This window comes from Mytilus trossulus, chromosome 8, assembly GCF_036588685.1.
Source record: "Mytilus trossulus isolate FHL-02 chromosome 8, PNRI_Mtr1.1.1.hap1, whole genome shotgun sequence".
In the NCBI taxonomy this organism is placed as follows: Eukaryota; Metazoa; Mollusca; class Bivalvia; order Mytilida; family Mytilidae; genus Mytilus; species Mytilus trossulus.
Window position 1 is genome coordinate 46,159,506 of NC_086380.1, and position 20,175 is coordinate 46,179,680.

At 34.3% G+C, this 20,175-nt stretch overlaps 2 protein-coding genes across 4 annotated transcripts; one reads left to right on the top strand and one right to left on the bottom strand.

Annotated features, from left to right (window-relative positions):
• The first annotated feature begins 3,390 nt into the window (after positions 1-3,390).
• LOC134681030 (uncharacterized) lies at positions 3,391-11,524 on the top strand. The gene is made up of 2 exons (XM_063540405.1): positions 3,391-5,110; positions 8,119-11,524. The coding sequence occupies exons 1-2, from the start codon at positions 5,018-5,020 to the stop codon at positions 10,045-10,047; spliced, it is 2,022 nt and encodes a 673-aa protein (XP_063396475.1). The 5' UTR covers positions 3,391-5,017; the 3' UTR covers positions 10,048-11,524.
• Positions 11,525-13,795: 2,271 nt separating this feature from the next.
• LOC134681031 (uncharacterized) lies at positions 13,796-17,453 on the bottom strand. Of its 3 annotated transcripts, XM_063540407.1 has the most exons (3): positions 17,293-17,453; positions 15,705-16,553; positions 13,800-14,699 (listed from the first exon to the last, which is right to left on the bottom strand). In XM_063540407.1, the coding sequence occupies exons 2-3, from the start codon at positions 16,533-16,535 to the stop codon at positions 14,379-14,381; spliced, it is 1,152 nt and encodes a 383-aa protein (XP_063396477.1). In that variant the 5' UTR covers positions 16,536-16,553; positions 17,293-17,453; the 3' UTR covers positions 13,800-14,378. The 3 variants fall into 3 exon arrangements, with proteins under 3 accessions (XP_063396478.1, XP_063396477.1, XP_063396476.1); XM_063540408.1 differs by having other exon boundaries at positions 13,796-14,699; positions 16,248-17,453; XM_063540406.1 differs by having other exon boundaries at positions 15,705-17,453.
• Between the last annotated feature and the right edge of the window lie 2,722 nt (positions 17,454-20,175).

Below are 20,175 nucleotides of genomic sequence, written 5' to 3' on the forward strand. Positions count from 1 at the left end.
CATGAATTATCATAGATTATCTTAGCTGTATTTGGCATACCTTTTAGGAATTTTGGCCCTTAATGCTCTTCAACTTCGTACTTTATTTGGCCTTTTTAAATTTTTTGATTCGAGCATCACTGATAAGTCCTTTGTAGACGAAACGCGCGTCTTGCGTATATACAAAATGTAGTCCTGGTATCTGTGATTTGTTTATTTTAGTGATTCTCAATTCACAGTTTTATGTCTCAAATTGCAAAATATTGCTACCCTTAGCGATAAAAGAGGGACGAAAAATACCAAAGAGACAGTCAAACTCATAAATCTAAAATAAACTGACAACGTCATGGCTAATGAAAAATAAAAATGAAAACAGACAAACAATAGTACACACGACACAACATGAATTCCACCTAAAACTATGGTACTGGATAATATCTTAAGGCAGATAAATCCCAAATCAAAGCTTTTATGTTTGACCCAAGACAACTAATAGTGCAGCTTTTAATGAAAGCTACTACTGCAGCTTTTTATGAAAGCTACTACTTTGTGTATAAAATGACAAGCAAGGCAAAATCAGAATGGACAGAACTGGGATAGATACCAAATGACACTATGCATCAATAAAATGCTTATATGCAGGTCAATTCTCAATAATGAATATTTGCATATTTTTCAAGGCGGTCATTTTTTTAAAAGCCGCCATTTTGTTTTTCAAAAAAGATCAAAACAAAATCTTTCTAAGTACACCTTGTCATTCAAATATGTTGATTTTTGTGCACCCAGCATCAAATCCACTGTGGTTTGTGAAAAATTTGATTTTTTTGGAACGTACGGCAGCCATCTTGAAATAAGCCGCCATTTTGAATTTTGAGGTTGGGTCCATAGCTAATATTGCTCAGTACACAAAAATGTACTATCATGCAAAAATTGGCGCTTTCCTCATAATTTGAGCAATTTTTTCACCGATCGGCCGGACTAAATGCTTACGTAAAGACATAAGGCCCTTTAATAATCGTTGAACAACTGGCAGTTGTTCTAGCACGGACATTTGGCATATAAAAGACGCGTAAATTACTTCTGTGTCAAACAAATACATCGATAGGATGAAATCACTATGTGCGTTATATATCAGAGCGAAATTGACGTTTGTTTTTAGTTGTCATTGATAATAACGGCTTAAAACGGTCAAGTTCAATTCGTAACTTTAATTGAATATAAAACTTTATGAACTCCATTCATTTTAAGGCAGTGAAGTTTTAAGTACACAAATAAGTGTTTATTACTATAAGTGACATACACATTATGGCCAATATGGTCAATTTTACCTGAAAGGTTATCAACGAAAAAATCGTTATATTAATCATGTTAAGGATGCTTCCTCCTCTTGTTTTAGAATTTTCGAAATTTCTCTTGCTTTAGATATTCGGAATCCTCTGGTTTATCCATATATCACCATTGCCCGCTACCCCCCTACTTTTCTTATCCTTATTTAATTAAATGTTTTTGACATATAACATTTGTCAATGCTAAATGTACGGAAGCCCTGGAGTGCCATGCAAAAAAAAAAATTCAACTTGTGCGCACAAGTTACCAACTTGCGCGCACAAGTTACAAACTTGCGCGCACAAGTTACTATCTTGTGCGCACAAGTTACACAACTTGTGCGCACGAGTTACACAACTTGTGCGCACGAGTTACTATCTTGTGCGCACAAGTTACACAACTTGCGCGCACAAGTTACTATCTTGTGCGCACAAGTTACACAACTTGTGCGCACGAGTTACACAACTTGTGCGCACGAGTTACTATCTTGTGCGCACAAGTTACACAACTTGCGCGCACAAGTTACTATCTTGTGCGCACAAGTTACTATCTTGTGCGCACAAGTTACTATCTTGTGCACACGAGTTATTTAATATGTGCGCACGATTATTTGAGCCCTTATTGACATGCGCGTGATTTGTACATTGCGGATTTCTTGCTTGGATGAAGTTTATGAAGAAAGGTTAGTTTAATGATATTTAATCAATGTGACATAATGCATGGATGTTAAATGTCTGCATTTGTGAACACAATCTATGTAGCCACCGTTAGGAGCCGCGGTCTGAGACTTATACTTTTCAACAACCATACTAATTCATGCTTTTTTCGTTATTGGAGATAAAAATGTTTTAAGAACGGTCAAATCATAAACCACAACCTTATTAACCCGAATAATCCAGTCGTTATATTACGATCACTACGACCACTCCATTACCTCTGAGCACAATGATCATAAGGGTGCGTTGTTATTATTCAAGTTACAACCTTATTACAAATTCAACAATTATGGGCTTAAGCTGACAAAATAACATTTTCCAAGTATTTGGTCCAATCGCATTCTTGTCGATTTCACATTGACAAAAAAAAAACTAATGCATTAGAGAAATAATGACCCGGGAAAAGTGAGCATAAACTGAATGTCCGAAACGTATTTGGTATGTATAATACTTCTAAAATCATTTCAGGTTATGAGAGTTTACCTCTTACTCTAACCTCAAAAATCATATTTAATCTATGTTTAAACTGTTAAAACGGGTACATATAAAATAAGAGTGGAAATCGAAACCAAAACAAACAAAACGCAACGAAACAAAAAGAAAGGGAAAATGAAGAAACGAAATACAACCGAAATCAAAACTATAGATTAAAATTTTAACCCAATAGCACTTTAAGAATCCAACCCTTTAGTTTTATGCAATCATTCAATTGTGTGGTGTCCTTGATAGTTTTCATTGTTACAACTACGTTAAAACAGTAGGCTGTATATTTAAGGAAATATCCCTATTATCTCTTATTTGATGGTCTCTAAATTGATGATTGCAAATGCATTTACACTTTTCTACAAAACTGTGTGGATGTGCAGTACGTGTAACGTACAATATAACATTTGATATTCAAGAATACTTTTTACGGACTTTGTCTTTGATCCTATCGGCTATCCTTATATGGGTAAATTTGAAGCGTGAGAAAAAAGTTCATGTCTTTGAAGTTTTCTAAAATGTATTCAGCACCAGGTGTTGCACGAGCCTCAGCCGGGTATACATGTATATAAAAGAGATATTATTGTTCAAATGTTATAACTCAAAATAGAGCCAACTGAGAAGGAAAAGGTAATGTACGTACATTTTAGAATTATTTGACGGTGTTTTACACATTTTGATGTTGCGTTATTTCCAGTTTCAGTAGCAAACAAGCTGATATTTGAATGGCTAAATAAATAGAAGATTTTAGTAGTCCGGGTCAATATATATAAATTAACCTAGAATACTTTATAAGTATATTGTTCAAGAAAAGTATGATAAAATCATAATTCATAAATATCGACAAATAATAACAGTGCAAAACTTTACCTTTATATACCTTATATACTTATTTTATAAATGCATTTAATTTAAAACCGATTATCCCAATTTTAACCAACTTGACTCTAACTCTTAACTTAAAACAATTATAGATCCCAAGTATAAATTTTTTTATGTCCCATTTATGGACATTATGTTTTCTTGTCTCTGCGCCCGTCTGTTCGTTCATCTGTCTGTCCGTTCGTCCGTCTGTCCCGCTTCAGGTTAAAGTTTTTGGTCGAGGTAGTTTTTGATGAAGTTGAAGTCCAATCAACTTGAAACTTAGTAAACATGTTCCCTATGATACGATCTTAATAATTTTAATTTCAATGCCAAATTAGAGATTTCCCCCCATTTTCAGGGTCCACTGAACAAAGAAAATGATAGTGCGGATGGGACATCCGTGTACTGGGGACACATTCTTGTTTTCTATATAAAGAAAAATAATGGAATTGCGAACATAAGGTCCACATTGGTCAATTATCTATTGTCTATATAATTATATCTTGGGGAATACCCCGTTATTCTGATACCCCAGTAGTCCGACACCCCAATAGTTAGACACCTTATTGGCCCGACACCCCACAAGTCCGAAACCCCTTTATCACGAATGTGACCTACCGATTTCGACTATTTACCCCTATTTGTAGCATTTTTACTTTTGTGTCTGTTTGTTTTGTTTACGCCTCATTATCAATATTATAATATTTGACTATTGATTATGTACCTAGCCTAGCTGCTTAATAGATCTAGGTAGCAGCTAGGCTAGATACACGTTCATCAGTCAAAAATCTACGTAGCCCTATGTAGCTGTTACGATATTGCACGGCACGCAACCCCGTTAAAAACATGCGGCAGTTTAAAAGGTGTTTCGTTCGAACTAGTTAGTGTCTAGAATCGATAACGAAACAATAAGCGACGACGAGCTTGAACACGGTTGTCGTCCCTTAATTTTCGTTATCCTCGAAAATATTTTCCTTGGTGTGGACAGTGTTACTTACCAATTTATTTCATACCCTTTCACAATTCATTTCTTCACCCCTTCAACATACAATTGTCCATATTGTGAGTTAGATCTGATGAGGTTTTGGATAATTTTGATATAATTTGTCTAAATTTTCTAATTGTCTAAAAGAAATGCACCACGGAATAACTTCTGTTCTCGGGCCATATATAAGGTAGACCCTCTTGCAAAATGGATTACTGTTTTAAAATGGTTCTTTAATATTCTCTGCAAATGTGCAGGTTGATTTCGATTTAATATGCATTTCTTATGTTTCAAAATTGGTATCCGAAATATTTATTTTAAAATATTTATGAACAAAGAATGTACTTGCGTAGAAATTCGATATCAATAAGATTCCCCACCATTTAAGATGAGGGGCAGCTGTTTTAGGTCCGTGATTTTGTTAAATTTTTCGAACCATTTGTTATTATTGAAATTAAAAGAACGGTGAGTAATTTGGATCAAGATTTAGATTTAAAAAAAAACAGTTCTATGGAAACTGGTTAGTAAATTACTAATTGATTATCGTTAGCTTTCACTTCTATAAAATTGGGTAAAACAGACTTCTTTGAGTTTCCTTTCCGAAGTAGGGAGCTTCATTGCTGACAGGTGAACAACAATACTTCAATTATAAATTTATTTTTTTATGTTATTTCAGATGTCTGAACCTGACCTTTATGACTTCATGAGAAGTCGCAATATTAAAGATGATATTATAAGAACATTGATAGAGGAAAAGGTAAACTTATTCATCAAAATGATTTTTTATTTAGTCCTTACATTTTATGCCTGATGGAGAGTTGTCTCATTGGAAATCATACAACATTTGCATCAATAGAGGGCATAACATCCTGATTTTATGTTTGTTTAATCTTAATTTTAGAGACATTTCGCTTTTGTTATACATCGACATATCTCTTTTTTAGTTCAGTTTTAAAAGTCCATCAACGACAAACATATTTGGGATACCTTTGATTGTCTATGTCAATTTCTAACACAAGACGATTTTTGTCTCGCTTGTGTTGAAAGTCTATTATTCGAGACACCAGGACTACTAAACAGTGATGGTGTAAACTATTTTTATAAATCTTTTTTTTCCCCATGGTGCCTCACATTGTAGGATGGTGAGATCGAATTACCGTCTGCTATATGTCCATTCACGGTCTTTGATTTAATTTCATTGTTCATAGTTAAATGCTAAGTTTTTTTGTGTTTTGGTCTGTTTATCATTTACTTAATCTTTAAGCTAGCAATAGGTGAGCTATACTTTTGATATATGGGATTATTGAATGATGTACCTGTTTGTCTGGAAGGTATCATATCTTCCTCATTTTTATGGTTCATTGTTCAATGTTAAGTTTATGTGTTATGGTTTGTTTTTTCAGTACTTTAAGGAGAAGTTCAACTATGAACATATCTGTCTGGCAGATATCAACCTTGGCCTCATTTTCATGGTTCATTGGTCAATGTTAAATTATTGGTTTCGGTTTGTTTTTCAGTTACCAATTAAAGTAATAGGTGGGCTATATTTGGTGTATGGAATAGTTGTAGGGTGTACACTTGGCCTCATTGTCATGGATCTTTACAAATTACAAACGTAACGGTTAATGTAATACTTATTTAAGAAATTTGCACGAGAACTGTATGTTTTAATGCAGTGTCTGTGCGTACCAGCATGCAGGTACTAATAGTCAGATTGCCGTTCGTAGGCTAAACTGGACCCCTGTTGTGTTCACTTATCGCTACACTGACAACAGGTATGGCCTAAATCCCGTGGTCACAATTCTGACCACGGGATTTGATAATTCGACGAGACTAGTGCATCATGTGCTATGTTTATTATGTGTTATATAGTCTGGGGTCCTGGCTAATCTTGTCAGTATACGACGCGCAGCTAGATTGGGCCGGATCCCAGGCAAGAAACAAGAAATTATCACATTTATAACCCTACTGAGATGTTAAGGGAATAAAAGATACCGGTTCAGTTTTTCAAGAACATGTTAACATGCTTGTTGGTCATTTATCTGCACCACCACCATGGGGATACCAGATACTTATTTATTTTGCGGCATCACAGTAATAACATTTCACGGAGGTCAATTTCCTATCATTATAATTGGTCAATTTTATTAGCGAATCGATGAATTTTTAAAACTCGTCCAATTAATGCCAATGTGACAATGGCACACCAACCTGTTCCTTCGGTGCAAAGCTATAGATGGAACGGCGGACCAGTTTATTCGTAGGCTACGCGTACCCACATCCGGTTATAAAATAAAAATGCTATCGGATCGGAAATAAAACGTGAAATATGATTAAATTTATACGGAATTTGTCGTAATTAGAGAATAGATTACAACTAATCATATATATATATATATATATATATATATATAACTCGTCTAAACATCAACCCAACAATGTTAGATCTGTAAATTTGCTTTCGCAAATTTTTGGTTCTTCCCTCGTCGGGATTCGAACCCATGCTACTGTGATATCGTGACACCAAATCGCCTGCACTGCAGCCGTCCCGCTAGACCACACGACCACCTGGGCTCTCAAAAAAAAAGAGCTTTCGGTGGGCATGTGTTACCTTTCCACGTCAGTTTTAATCTAGCGGCGTACTACAGTACATGATATATAAGGCATGAAGATGTTATTGTTACAGATCAGCTAAATTATCTATAGTAGAGGATCCTACAAATTAATGTAAGATACAATCACAGAAAATAATTATATTCATAAGTACGTCTGAGTCAGTGACAACCCTACAACAGATGTATCCATCGGATATATATATAGGTACGTGAACAGTTTTTTCTCAGTTAATAAAAATTCTTTAAATGGAAGAGTGTGATATACATGTGGGGAAGACATTTCGTAGTTAGTTTTGAACAAAAACTATCAGTCGATTAATTTTATACAATTATATATAAAAAAAAAACCTCGGGAGTCAATTGCAGTTGCAGAGAAGAGAAGAACGGGAAAATAAATAAATAAAAAGGATTTAAAGTTTAACAGATTTAAATTGTAATGTGTATCAAATGTCAGAAAACCTCAGTTCACGATAAGGACTCTTTGTCCTGTGATTGTTGTTAGGACTGGCAACACTTGAAATGTGCAGGGTTCGGAAAAATGTGCCAAAACAATCCTATTGGATATGATGGTAAAATTTGTTCCAAATCTTAATTAGTTACATGAATCTTTTAAAATTGGTTTATTTTGACACTATTACTTGCTTCTTTAATTCTTATATAGACATCCAAGCTTTAATTTTAGTAGTATAAGATATTTCAAAATTTCAGTTTCTGTTTTACATTTTACTAAAATCTCATATGGGTATTTTTAAAATTCAGATATATATAATTCTTTAAATTCTTTTCATTTACAGGGACTGTACAGTTTCATTTACCATCAGTGTGCATTTAATTTGCAATGTATTATTACCTGATAAATACAATTTGAATTATATTTTTCATACTCTTCACTCGTTCTACACGAAATCGATAATCGAAATCCACATATCATCGATAATTTCCGTTTATATTTCACGTTTCATTCCCGATCCGATAGCATTTTATTATAAAAACGGATGTTGGTACGCGTAGCCTACGATCGACTTTTTGACTATTCGAAAAAACCGACCGTACCCGCATGCGGATACGCGCAGACACTGCCATGTTTTAAACTTGATTATAAACCATCAATTTTGCATACCAATATTTTTATGCTCTTTGTCCATTTCAGATAGATTCCCAAACTATCATTCACATGTCAGAAGAGGAATTGACAAAGTTTGTGCCGCTGTATGGGGATCGCAAAGCAATAATAGCGTTTAGCAGGGACAGAAAAGACACGTCTTGTGAAAAGAAAAAGAAGACAAAGACGTCGTTAATGAAAAAACTTCGGGCAAAAGTGAATGCAATAAAGGGAGGGGCCTCTTATAGTAGTGGAGATGAGGATGAGGATGAAAAAGAGGTACGTAGTTCTTTGAGTAAGAAACTGAAAGGCAACAAGAACGCAGAAAAAAAGAAACGTCTTGTGGATCTAAGCTGTTTCCATAATGACGGTGATGCATATCATCAGATACGAGGAAACAAGGGCGGTGGCCCTAAGTCGTTTGACATGGAAAAATTTGATACGATGGGACAAGTATTAGACCTTGCCAAACAGCTGTATTTTCCAAATGGACACAACGCAGTGAGAGGTAAAATCACGGAATATGAGATAAAATTAACTGACACATATTTTCAAAACATCGACTTACAGTCTACCGTGGAGTCCTGTTATAATCGTTTAAAGATGAGACAATTGAGGTTCAACTTCTGCACAGAAGGCACTACTAGTACAATTGAGAGTGACGAGTTGCCACCTTTATCAATTCCAAAGAATAGGAATGCAACTGCTCAGAGTGGAGTTATTGAAGTAATGGAAATTATTGACTTGCCTCCAACCTGTTTAAGCAAACCTGAAAAATCAAATGACATTTTTGTCACTAATGATTTTTATAATGCAGAACTTCCGGATATCCAAACAAACTTTGATATTGCTGATTTTTCGTTCGACGGTGATATTGCATTTGGTCCTAATGTACGGGCAAGCAATGTAAGCTTAGACTCGACATTACCATTAGAGAGTGGAAGTGGTGATACTTTGGACAGACCATTAGAATTTGGAAATGCTGGTACAGTGGAGAGAAAAATTATTCGTATACATAGGGCTTCAGCTTTAATGGATATGATAATTCATTTTAAAGATCCAAACATCATGACTGTAGACATTGATGCCATCATGGTATTAGACAATGGTAAGGAAGAAGCCGGAGAAGGAGATGGTGTTTTCAGAGATTGTATAACCCAGTTTTGGGATGAATTCTATGAACAATGCACAGAGGGTCGTATTTTCAAGGTACCTGTACTTAGGCATGATTTCCAAAAGGAGGAATGGAAAGCTGTTAGTAGAATAATAAGAAAGGGGTTTGAAGTCAGTGGTTACTGGCCCATTTCAATTATGCCTGCTATATTCGAAGAGTGCATTCATGGAAGCATTGAATCAAGTCTGATTGAATTGTTTTCAGATTACTTACCTGAAATGGAAAGTCAGATTGTTAAAAAAGCTATTTCCAATTTCAATGATGTGGATCAAGATGACTTCCTTGAATTCCTTGATAGTCATTCTTGTAGAAAATTGGTGAATTCTGAAAATGTCCTGCCAATTATTGGAGAGTTGGCACATAAAGAGTTGATTCAACAACCACGCTACGTGATCGAATGTTTCCGTTCAGAATTACGACAGTTACAAGTCACTCCAGGCAAACTACAACAAATTTATCAAGAAATGAAACCAACATCTAAGGAAATTTTGAAATCCTTGAGTGTACCGGAAAACATGAAAGAAGCGGAAAGGCTATGTGCAGGCTTTTTAAAAAGATATATCAAAGATCTAGATGGAGAAAAACAAAAGGCTTTCTTGAGGTTCTGCACAGGTTCAGATGTCCTGCTGGGAATGAAAATAACGATTGAGTTTTTTGAATCTAAAGGGTTCACACGGTCACCAATAGCTCATACATGTGGGCGAGTATTACAAATTCCATCAACTTATGACACATATCCTTCTTTTAGGTCTGAGTTCAATTATCTGTTGAACAGTAAGGTTTGGGTAATGGACACAGTTTAGAGTTCATATAGTGTAATAGTGCTGGCATTCCAGGATGTTCCGATGAAAATGGACATTAACTCAATGTATGAGTACAGTTCTAAATGATTCAAGTATTCTTTGTTTAATAATTCATGTTTAAAGGAGGTTGTGTAATGATTTTGTGTAATGATTTTATGTCGTGAGTTCGGCAGAGGGAGTTTTTTTCAAGTTTTTTTTTTTAAGTGTTCACAGTGTTGAACAGAAAAGCATTTCAGATTTATGTGAACAATTTGTTCTGTGTTTGTTTATGTCCATTACCCAAACCTTACTGTTCAACAGTTTTGAGAGAAACACAAGCTGCATTAAAGTTTTGCCATAAAGGCAAGCCACTTGATTTTATTGTATTATTGTCAATATTGTTATGTTAAAATGATTTCAGTCAAATAGCAGTAGGTATTACTTTTTATTTACCTTGTCATTAACTATTTTGTTGTTTTATTTCAATTACAAGTTTCAGTGAATCTATTTCATTTAATTGTTAATTCCTCTTGCCATTAACGATTTTTTTCTCACTTTCTTCGGTCTTTGTTTCCCATTATTTTGATTCATGCGTAATCCTAAACATTTTTGAAGATCTTTTCTTACGCTTTAAGATTGATTTGGATCAAACTTGTAAATAATTATCCTCAGTTTATAATAGAAGAAAAGTATAATATACATAGTTATATCACAATATTGTATTGTTATCAGGCAAAAAATAGATAAATTTTCATCGATAAAATGATTTCCTTCTTATGCCTTTTCAGACCTGATTGGCGACCATTACTGAAATAAAATGTTCATCAGAATACACCATGTATCGTAAAAATTGATAGGAGCTATTTAATTCAGGTCTTCGATTGAAATTTTGCTTAGATCAAATGTTTTAAAAGATGTTATTCGATAGTGGACATGACTTTGATACTTTATTGAAAAACATAGAATATAAAAAAGAAGATGGGGTATGATTGCCAATGAGACAACTATCCACAAAAGACCAAAATGACACAAACATTAACAACTTCAGGTCACCATACGGCCTTCAACAATGAGCAAAGCCCATACCGCATAGTCAGCTATAAAAGGCCCCGATAAGACCATGTAAAACAATTCAAACGAGAAAGACTAAAGTTAGTGTTCATTTAGTGTATTTAAGAGCTTCCAAATGAGATAAAAATAAATCTCTCCTTAATTAAGAAGAATTCCTAGCGTAAAGCTTCCTAGCTTAAAACGTATAGTGATATACCTGTATCAACTTGATGAAGTTGCAAAGTTGTGATGCACAATTAACTGGTTACTATCAGAAGATTGGAAGTTATACAAACCCTATCGCTTTTTTATGTTGGTTTAGACAAAGCTTCTTTATGTTGGTTTAGACAGAGATTGTCATTGTTTACATGTATGGTAGAATAAATATATGTCTCTCGTTTAGGGGTACGAAGGGGGACCTTCTTCTGTCATAGGTTTCCTCCTCCTTCTTTCCAATAATTGACCTTTTACAATTAACACTGGTTAGAGGCAACCTAAATTCGACCCATTTCTTCTTTTTATTTTAAGCTTATTTGCGTAGTGCTGTCCTTTGTTTGGTGTCTTGCTTTATTGTTACCAGTTGTGTTTTTGTTCCCGGTTTACTTTTGACACTTTGGTTTTCGCGTACTTCTTTACAATATCTGTTACAAGAAAATCTTTGGTATCGAGCCTTTCAATTTATCAGACAACAAAGACGCATTGCTTCATTTTTAGAAACGACATCAACTGGTACAGTGAAACCTGGTTAAACCGAATCCTGTATAACCGAAAACCTGTATTAACCAAACATGCTCTTAAGCTCTATCGTATCAAATTGTATGCGTTAAGAACCTGACATCAACCAAAACCGAACCACATATTAAGTCCCGAAGAGGTTCTTTTTAAACAGGTTTCACTGTTCTAAGAATTATGTATTTACAGCACAACACAGAAAGGGTTAAACAGATTACCCCTTTGGAAAGGGCACCTGGCCTAAAAGGTCCAGAGAGCTTTGCTATCACTTCAGTATGTGTCGTCGTCCGTTGTTACCGTTTCTGAGATATCTGCAAGTTTAATAGGTACTTCTAGTAATGTGGCATTGCTGTGTACTAAAAGTTGCATTACTTCTAGTTTGAAGACTATGTTGAGGCCCTGCTCCTAGGGCATGATCCAGCGACTTTGAATGAACTACATTTTGCAAGTTACTTTTTCTGCTAACAGTAAAGGTAAAGGTAATATGTTTGGCTAGCTGAACCGTGAAGTCATTATGTTAGATATATCATCCTTCTTTCTGAGTAGTCTAGTCCTACAGACGGATAAATTGGTTTTTTGTCGGACTAGTCGTTTAAGTAAACTTAACTTAATGATGACTTAACGGTTCAGCTAGCAATCAAGCTAACCAAATACAAGTATATAACTTACACACTCGAATGTTTTGCTGTTAGTTAGTTTGATAGAAACTACTAAGATTTGCTATCAAGTTACAACATCACGGTTTGTACATCTCAATTTTTTTAACAGTTTGAGGCTCGAGATTATAGTCTAGTGACTTTGAATTAATAAGCAATAATCCTGTTCATCAGATTGGTGTTTTTTTTTCGAAACATATATCAGTGTCAACAATTTACATTTAACGTCGAGATTGAGCTGATGACCAAATATACAATAATTCCAGGCAGAAGTTTAACGGAAGGAGAAGGTGAATGTAATATAGCCACATATTGAGGAAAAAACTACAAAATTACGTTTAATGGTCTGTCAATTAATGATTAATCCTCAAAATCAATCACAACCTTCGGTTTCTTTTTAATATGGAACCTTGTATAATATCATAAAAATGCATAGACTAATACAAAAGTTATTGCCCGGATACCAGAAATTCCTTTTTGTTGACCCCTATTACCTAAACTGTTTGGACCATAACCCCCGAATACAGTCCCATCTGGTTAGTATTGCCGAACTGATGGTACAAATTAATACAAATCCATACACTTATATATACTCAAGTTTGACTACATTACATTCGCCTTCTCCGTCCGCTGCCCCGCAAATATTACCGTTACACTTTTCCATGAAACTTCTGTATGAAATTACTATAGGTCATGGGGATTTTCACATTCAACCTTTTATAGTAATATTCTTTACAAAGCACAAAAATGTCGGCATTAACCTTAAAAGCTATCAAAACCTGTAAACAAGACTTTTTCTATTTTTCTATAGTACAGTTACGATACTGTTGTCGGGTAATTATGGATGGTATATTTTGGCTTTGCTATTCTTTCACTTATAGGGTCTTTGCATTGGAAATAAACAGTTATGTTCTTAAGCCAGCTTTTGACCTGCTACGGGTTGTGTTCTTCTTAAATATTTTATGATGGTATGATACTAAACAAAAAAAAGGGAAGAATTGAGCTTGATATTCATTTGGTGAAAACATAATCTTTCAATCATTTTAATTGAGGTCTAGAGCTGGCATGTCAGTAACTGCTAGTAGTCATTTATGTATAATTGTTATTTTGTTTTCTGCTCTTTGGCCAGGTTATTGTCTCTTTGTCAGATTCCCCATTTCCATTCTCAGTTTTATCAAGATATAGCCTGGGAATCCAAATGAATTCGGACGACTATGACGACATGGTCGTTACATTAAGTCAATTAATGACTTAAATTGTAAATTCATCCCTTATTGGAGTAATTGTCATTAACAGATGCTGTTTACCGAATGTTGCGGTTTTTTGGGGGCAAAAACTGTGATGATTGTAATCATAAAACGGCATGTCGCATAGTAAGAGTATTACTAGTAATTCTATTCTTTAATACTTTGAGCAAATGATGCTCATCAGTACAATGTGCTTTAGGTATCATATATCACAGCATCACTGATGAAAGATATACACACCTAAAATTACGGGTCTTATCTTAATAAAAAAAATACTATTCCGGCTTCTTGTAATTTCAATTGACAAATATCACGAAGATGTCTAAACAATACTTAATTCAGGAAATGAGAAAAAAAATCGAAAGCTTGTAGTCAATTTCATATTATAATACTGTTGATTTTGGAATTTGGTAAAACTTTAATACATTCTTTTCGGTGTCGGGTACGTCATGTGATGTGGTATATAATCTTAATCCGTGTCACCAGATGACCCCATTTTTTTTCATGTTCTATGCTATTGCATGGAACGTTGCCTCATTGACGCATGCCAAATAATCCGATTGTCTGTTCATGCTAAAACATTTTTCAAGTTGTATATGTTTAATGTAGAGAGATTTATTTTAGTAAATTTATAAATAAATATAATATTAATAAAACCAATATTGAATTATAAATTTTGTTTTATTATATCCCTCATTTGTAAATAAAGTGTGGCTCTGTCATAGGGATCTCTTGTTTTTGTCCAGCTGTTTTCCTCCATTAATATGTCAGCCAGGTCCAAAATGTCATTGTCACAGTCTGAATCGTCGAAGTCACACTCCTCGGCACAAGCATTTAGTTCGACATTGTCCAAAGGTAGTGAATAATCCTCGGTGCCTTTCAAGAAAGGTGCCTGGTATAAGACCATTGGACGCCCGTTTATGTCGCAATGCTTCGATTTGCGAATTCGGTGTGCATTCCATGTTTCAACGACATTTTCAAGCTCTTTCTGAAATAGAAATAACTTGATAAAAGTGGTGTTAAAATGCATTCTCTTCGATTAAAATCTAATTTGTTTAATGAAGACACGTGCAGTTAATAGAGACACATCTGGATGTAACTTGATGAAAAAGAAATAAATTACAGAAATAGCAATTGCGGATTTTATGATCGCCAAAAAATGTGTGGTCGTTTTGGTAGTACTTTGAGGCGTTTTTTTCTACATGGCACCGTGAAGTAACTGTATTTCTTCTTCACGGACCTACCTGAAATTATATCAGAATGCATTTATTTTGTTTGTATGACGATTTTGGGATTAATGAAATTAGTGGGATTATTTTCTAATAAGTAGATGTGTATGTTGTTATGACGCGTCATGCGCTTCTTGAAAAATTCCAATGTCATCTAAGATTACAATCATTGAGTTCCTTAACTTGTTTGCACACAAGTTACCCACAGTCAGACGCCAAAGACTGTCTTATAGATAGGTGTTTTTTTCTGGCATGGAACCTTTTTTTCATGAAATTTACGTTTGCCTTTTTTTCTATTCATTTCACAATAACTTTTAAGCAAGTAGATTTAAGCTCGCGCTATATCTTTTTTTGCGAGATAAAAAGGGGATTGGGGTAAATTAGAACAATGCTGTTTATAATTTGAGAACTTATAGTTAAAGTCAGATTTAGATGGGATTATTTTTTGCGATAAGAATCCTTATGAAATTCCTGTTTAAATTTCATTTAACCGTTCTAACATAGCTTTTTTTTGTTTGTTTCAGAGATAAAAGGGTCAAAAGATAATTACAAGGGCCAGTGGTTGCAAATTTTTGGAAGAAAACATTGCCAGTTTAAGTCTTTATGTCTTTACGACTTTTTTTTATATAAAATGTCTCTTTCAAGTACGTTTTTATACTGAAACATATAACATGTTAAACGTTTATCAAATTAAGCGTTTGGAATAGTTCTTCGTTGTTTCGTTTTGATTTAAGATGATATTTATATATCATATTCTATCTTACTCTGATAATATCCATGAAAAAATATTGTATCAGACTTTTATCGATGAAGTCGCCTGTGAAGTAGCCGTCTTGCTTCATCTGTTCAAAGAATTCCATCCAAAATTGTACACATTCTTTTCTAAGTATTCCCCACCAGCTCTCTATACGTTGATTGTGTTGACTTGTTCCATAGAGAAAAGCTGTTCTGCTTCCGGGACCATTCCTCCTTAAGAATGACTGCATTTCAGCAATATAACTGTTTTCGGTTCCCATGTCTGATCGTATTGAATGTGGTACCCTTTCTAAAGAAGTCAAAGCTTCTACATAAAATCCCGCTACAATTCGTGGGTTATTATTGCTTCTACCAACACGTAACCAAATTATAAACCTTGAAAACCCATCTATACATCCGTTGACACAAATTCCATACGGTTTTAACTTATCATATGAGTCAAGGTGCCATATGTAGTTGGGACCCTTGGATCTATAGTGCCTTCTTTTTAGTTTGCGCTTAACTCTCGCAGCAACGCCAGAAGGATCCAATATGCCTAATAGGATTCTTACCATCTCCTTTTGGACAATAAAACCATTCTGTAAGCATCTCGAATGCATCCAACGGTATCCATGGAGACAACCAGATGACTTTAGTTGTTCGAAGATAAACATAGCAACTTGGAAAATATCCGAAAAATTCTTTCGTCTGTACAATCCATACGAAGCTAAGCGTCTTTTCAAAGTTCTCATAGATAAAATAACATTATGTCTTTGAGCCAACAAACCAATAATTTCTTCATATTGCAAACCTAGGCTAAAGTAGGTTGAAATAATGATAGCTAAATCATTTGTGGTCATGATTATTTGATCTGACACCTGTAATAAAGTAAGCTGTTTAAAATGTGACTACTTCAATTCAAAGATTTGTAAACTAGTATTACTATCGAGCATCGTGGGTCGAATGTTAATCCTAAATGAGTATAATTGATCACAGTGACTAATGACTGGCGATAAGTATCGCTAAAGAAACGAAACTTTGATGTGTCGTCATAGTAATAATCTATTTGTTACGGGTGTGGACCCCCCTTTTTAAAATGTCTGAATCCGCCCCTAGGATAAAATTTGGTATCAATGCCAGACGGCCGTTTCGTCTAAATTGTGGCTAGTTTATACAGCCATAACTAACATGACTAAGGCCATAAACATAGTATTGACTAGTTTTGGTACTCGATGAACATCGTTTCAATATCCTCTCAGTGACGTCGATGGTAATAAGATATACCGCCTATCTAATACACCAAAATGTTAAATGTTTATATGTATCAAGTTAAGCAGCAAATAAGGAACGGTGTAATATGATACCCGTAGCCCATTCACGACACAATAATTTACACGACAGAAATAACATAACTTGAGTGTCAGTGCATTAAAACAAACTAAGTGTACCCCGGGGGGCCCTCTTACGAACAAATAACCCGTTTACATTGGAATTCATAAAAAAGGAATAAGAATTATAAGTTTCTTATTGAATAGTAACTTCGTTTTACACACTGTTCCTAATTACTTTTCTCTGAATTAATACAGTCAGTAAAATTCTACCTATGTTAAAAATTACCTTAATTTATAGAATGTTTGTCCGGCAGGATCGCCTTCCATAAAGCATAGTGTGCCCATGCTATAAACACGTGTAACTATTGATTACAATATACTAACTACGAGTTACTAACTTGTGCGCGCAAGTTACTATCTTGTGCGCACAAGTTGGTAACTCGTGCGCACAAGTTGTGTAACTCGTGCGCACAAGTTGTGTAACTTGTGCGCACAAGATAGTAACTTGCGCGCACAAGTTAGTAACTCGTGCGCGCAAGTTTGTAACTCGTGCGCGCAAGTTATGTAACTTGTGCGCACAAGATAGTAACTCGTGCGCGCAAGTTGTGTAACTCGTGCGCACAAGATAGTAACTTGTGCGCGCAAGTTGGTAACTTGTGCGCACAAGTTGAATTTTTTTTTTTGCATGGCACTCCAGGGCTTCCGTATTAATGTATGGAAAACTCTAGAGATAATCATTTCCCGCCAAATTTTCAATTGCTTATATCTTTTAAACAAACACACTTTTTTTTTTTTTTTTTTTTTTTTTTTTTATAGTTCCCTTATTTTCTGACTTCCAATTTTTAAATCAGTCTTTTAAAAAGCTTGTTATTTTGAATCAGAGTAGCGAACATCCTTACTACCGAAGGTCTGGCTACAGATAATACAATTGGAGTTACAGTCTACTGGCTAGAAGAAGTTTTGTATATATTCATCCTCGGTACTACGGGAAAATTATTTTAAAAATGCCTTACGAGGAATAAGTGTGACCGTGAGCATCAAACATTTAAAATGATTTCTTTAGGAAGTATTATATTTAACGACTTGTTTCGTTTATTTGACATTTATAGATGAAGGATGCACCACAAATGCATACTATGGTTGCAGAAGAAAGGGGTCTGCTTCACATCCAATAAATCCAATTAGATCTGCTCGTTTGAAGAGCAAACATGGATTTACAATGAAATATGGAAGAGTTGAAGTTGAGGCCTTAATGCCAAAAGGAGATTGGATATTTGCTGGTGGGTAACCAGATGTGATACTTCCTTTTTTTTCAAAATGGAAATTCAATTACAAAATATCTTTAATAAATATTCAAGTATTGATTACACAGAATTGCCACAATTGAAAAAAAAGTTATTTTTTTGGAAAACGGTCAAAATTAATCACAGCCAATAATCTTGCAATAAATATTAAAAGATGTGGTATGAGCGCCAATGAAACAAGTCTTCATCCAAGTCACAATTTGTTAGAGTAAAAAAAAAATCATTATAGGTAAAAGAACGGTCTTCAACACGGAGCCTTGGTTACAGGAAGCTATAAAGGACCCCAAATGAATAGTGTAGAGTCATTCAAACAGGAAAACCAACGGTCTAATCTGTATAGAAAAAAATGTATGGAAAACTCTAGAGAGAATCATTTCCCGCCAAATTGCTTATACTATAAAACTAATACACAAACTCTTGGTTTATTTTTTTGATAGTTTTCATTATAAAACTGATGTACATATATTATTTTTTCTGAAAATAATTCTTTGATTTGTTCATGTTTAGAAGAAGTTTACTTTATTTTAATTGCTTCCTTCCCCGACATATTTTCCGTATGCAAAGTGACCTCAGTGTGACCCATCGCGTAAAAATCCATTGATCACAATACGCATGGATGTTCTTAAAATAAACAATTATCTGATTGTACATGTTAAACACGTGCTCAATATCCATGCTTTTTTGTTGTTTGTTGACAAATAGGTGACAACGTCGGCTTCAAAACACGAACTTTAATTACCTGCCATATTTTCACAACAACACTGACCGAAAGAAAAATAATTGACGATTATACGAAATTTATGCAAAAAAAATTGATAAAATCGTGTACAGAAGACTAAGTTTATGATGTTTGTATGCATTGGTTCAAGAATTTGAATAACATTATTTTTCACCGGTCTCTCGTTTATTATGACTTTAACAAAGACGAAGTTACAACCACAGGCGATCACACTTAATTTATAAAGCATTCCACACGATAGTTGCACATGTATATCATCAGATAAATGTTAGTTTTAGACAGGAAACATTATTTTAGAATATTTCCAATTAATGAAAACTGTAGGGTTTGAACAAATTAATTAAAAAATTATAAAAAGTAGAAATTTCTTAATTTATTCAATGTTAAGGTTTCTATTTGCCATATACATATATGTGTTCTTCCTTTTGCTCATTAATATTATTTCATGTCATCTCTAAATAGGTATTAAATTGTTACCTGTGTCGAATACTTATGGAGATTGGCCAACGTCGGGAGAAATTGATATTGTTGAAACAAGAGGTAAGAATTGGGCCAAATTTCAATGTTACCAAAAAAAAAATAGTATCATGCAAAATGTGTACTCAAACACGAACTAGAGGTTAACATTATCATAATTTAATTTGATAATTCTTTGTAGATTGGTTACCCGCGATTTTCGATTACATTCGGCTTGTTAACCGTTTTTTTTTAATATAAATACTGTCAAAGCATTTTCGTCAGATGTTCTTTTCAAGAAATGTCATGAAAATACATTTCATTTAATTATGAAAAAAGTAAAATAAAAAAATAATCCTAGGAAAATTCAAAACAGAAAGTCCCTTATCAAATGGTAAAATCAAAAACGGAAACACATCAATCGAATGGATAGCAACTGTCATATTCCTGACTTAGTACAGACATTTTCTTACATAGAAAATGATGGATAAAACCTGGTTTTCTAGCTAGCTTGCTAAACCTCTCACTTGTATGAGTATCTTTACAAGAAAGCTCATTTACACTTATTTTATTGTAAAAGAGGGACGAAAGATACCAAAGGGACAGTCAAACTCATAAATCTAAAACAAACTGACAACGCCATGGCTAAAAATGAAAAAGACAAACAGAA

Excerpts from the sequence above, each read along its gene's own strand:
- LOC134681030 (XM_063540405.1), top strand. The coding sequence starts at position 5,018 with ATGTTATTTCAGATGTCTGAACCTGACCTTTATGACTTCATGAGAAGT. Across the intron at positions 5,111-8,118 it reads GAACATTGATAGAGGAAAAG|ATAGATTCCCAAACTATCAT; the intron begins GTAAACTTATTC and ends TGTCCATTTCAG.
- LOC134681031 (XM_063540407.1), bottom strand. The coding sequence starts at position 16,535 with ATGACCACAAATGATTTAGCTATCATTATTTCAACCTACTTTAGCCTA. Across the intron at positions 14,700-15,704 it reads TTTTCATGGATATTATCAGA|AAAGAGCTTGAAAATGTCGT; the intron begins GTAAGATAGAAT and ends TTTCTATTTCAG.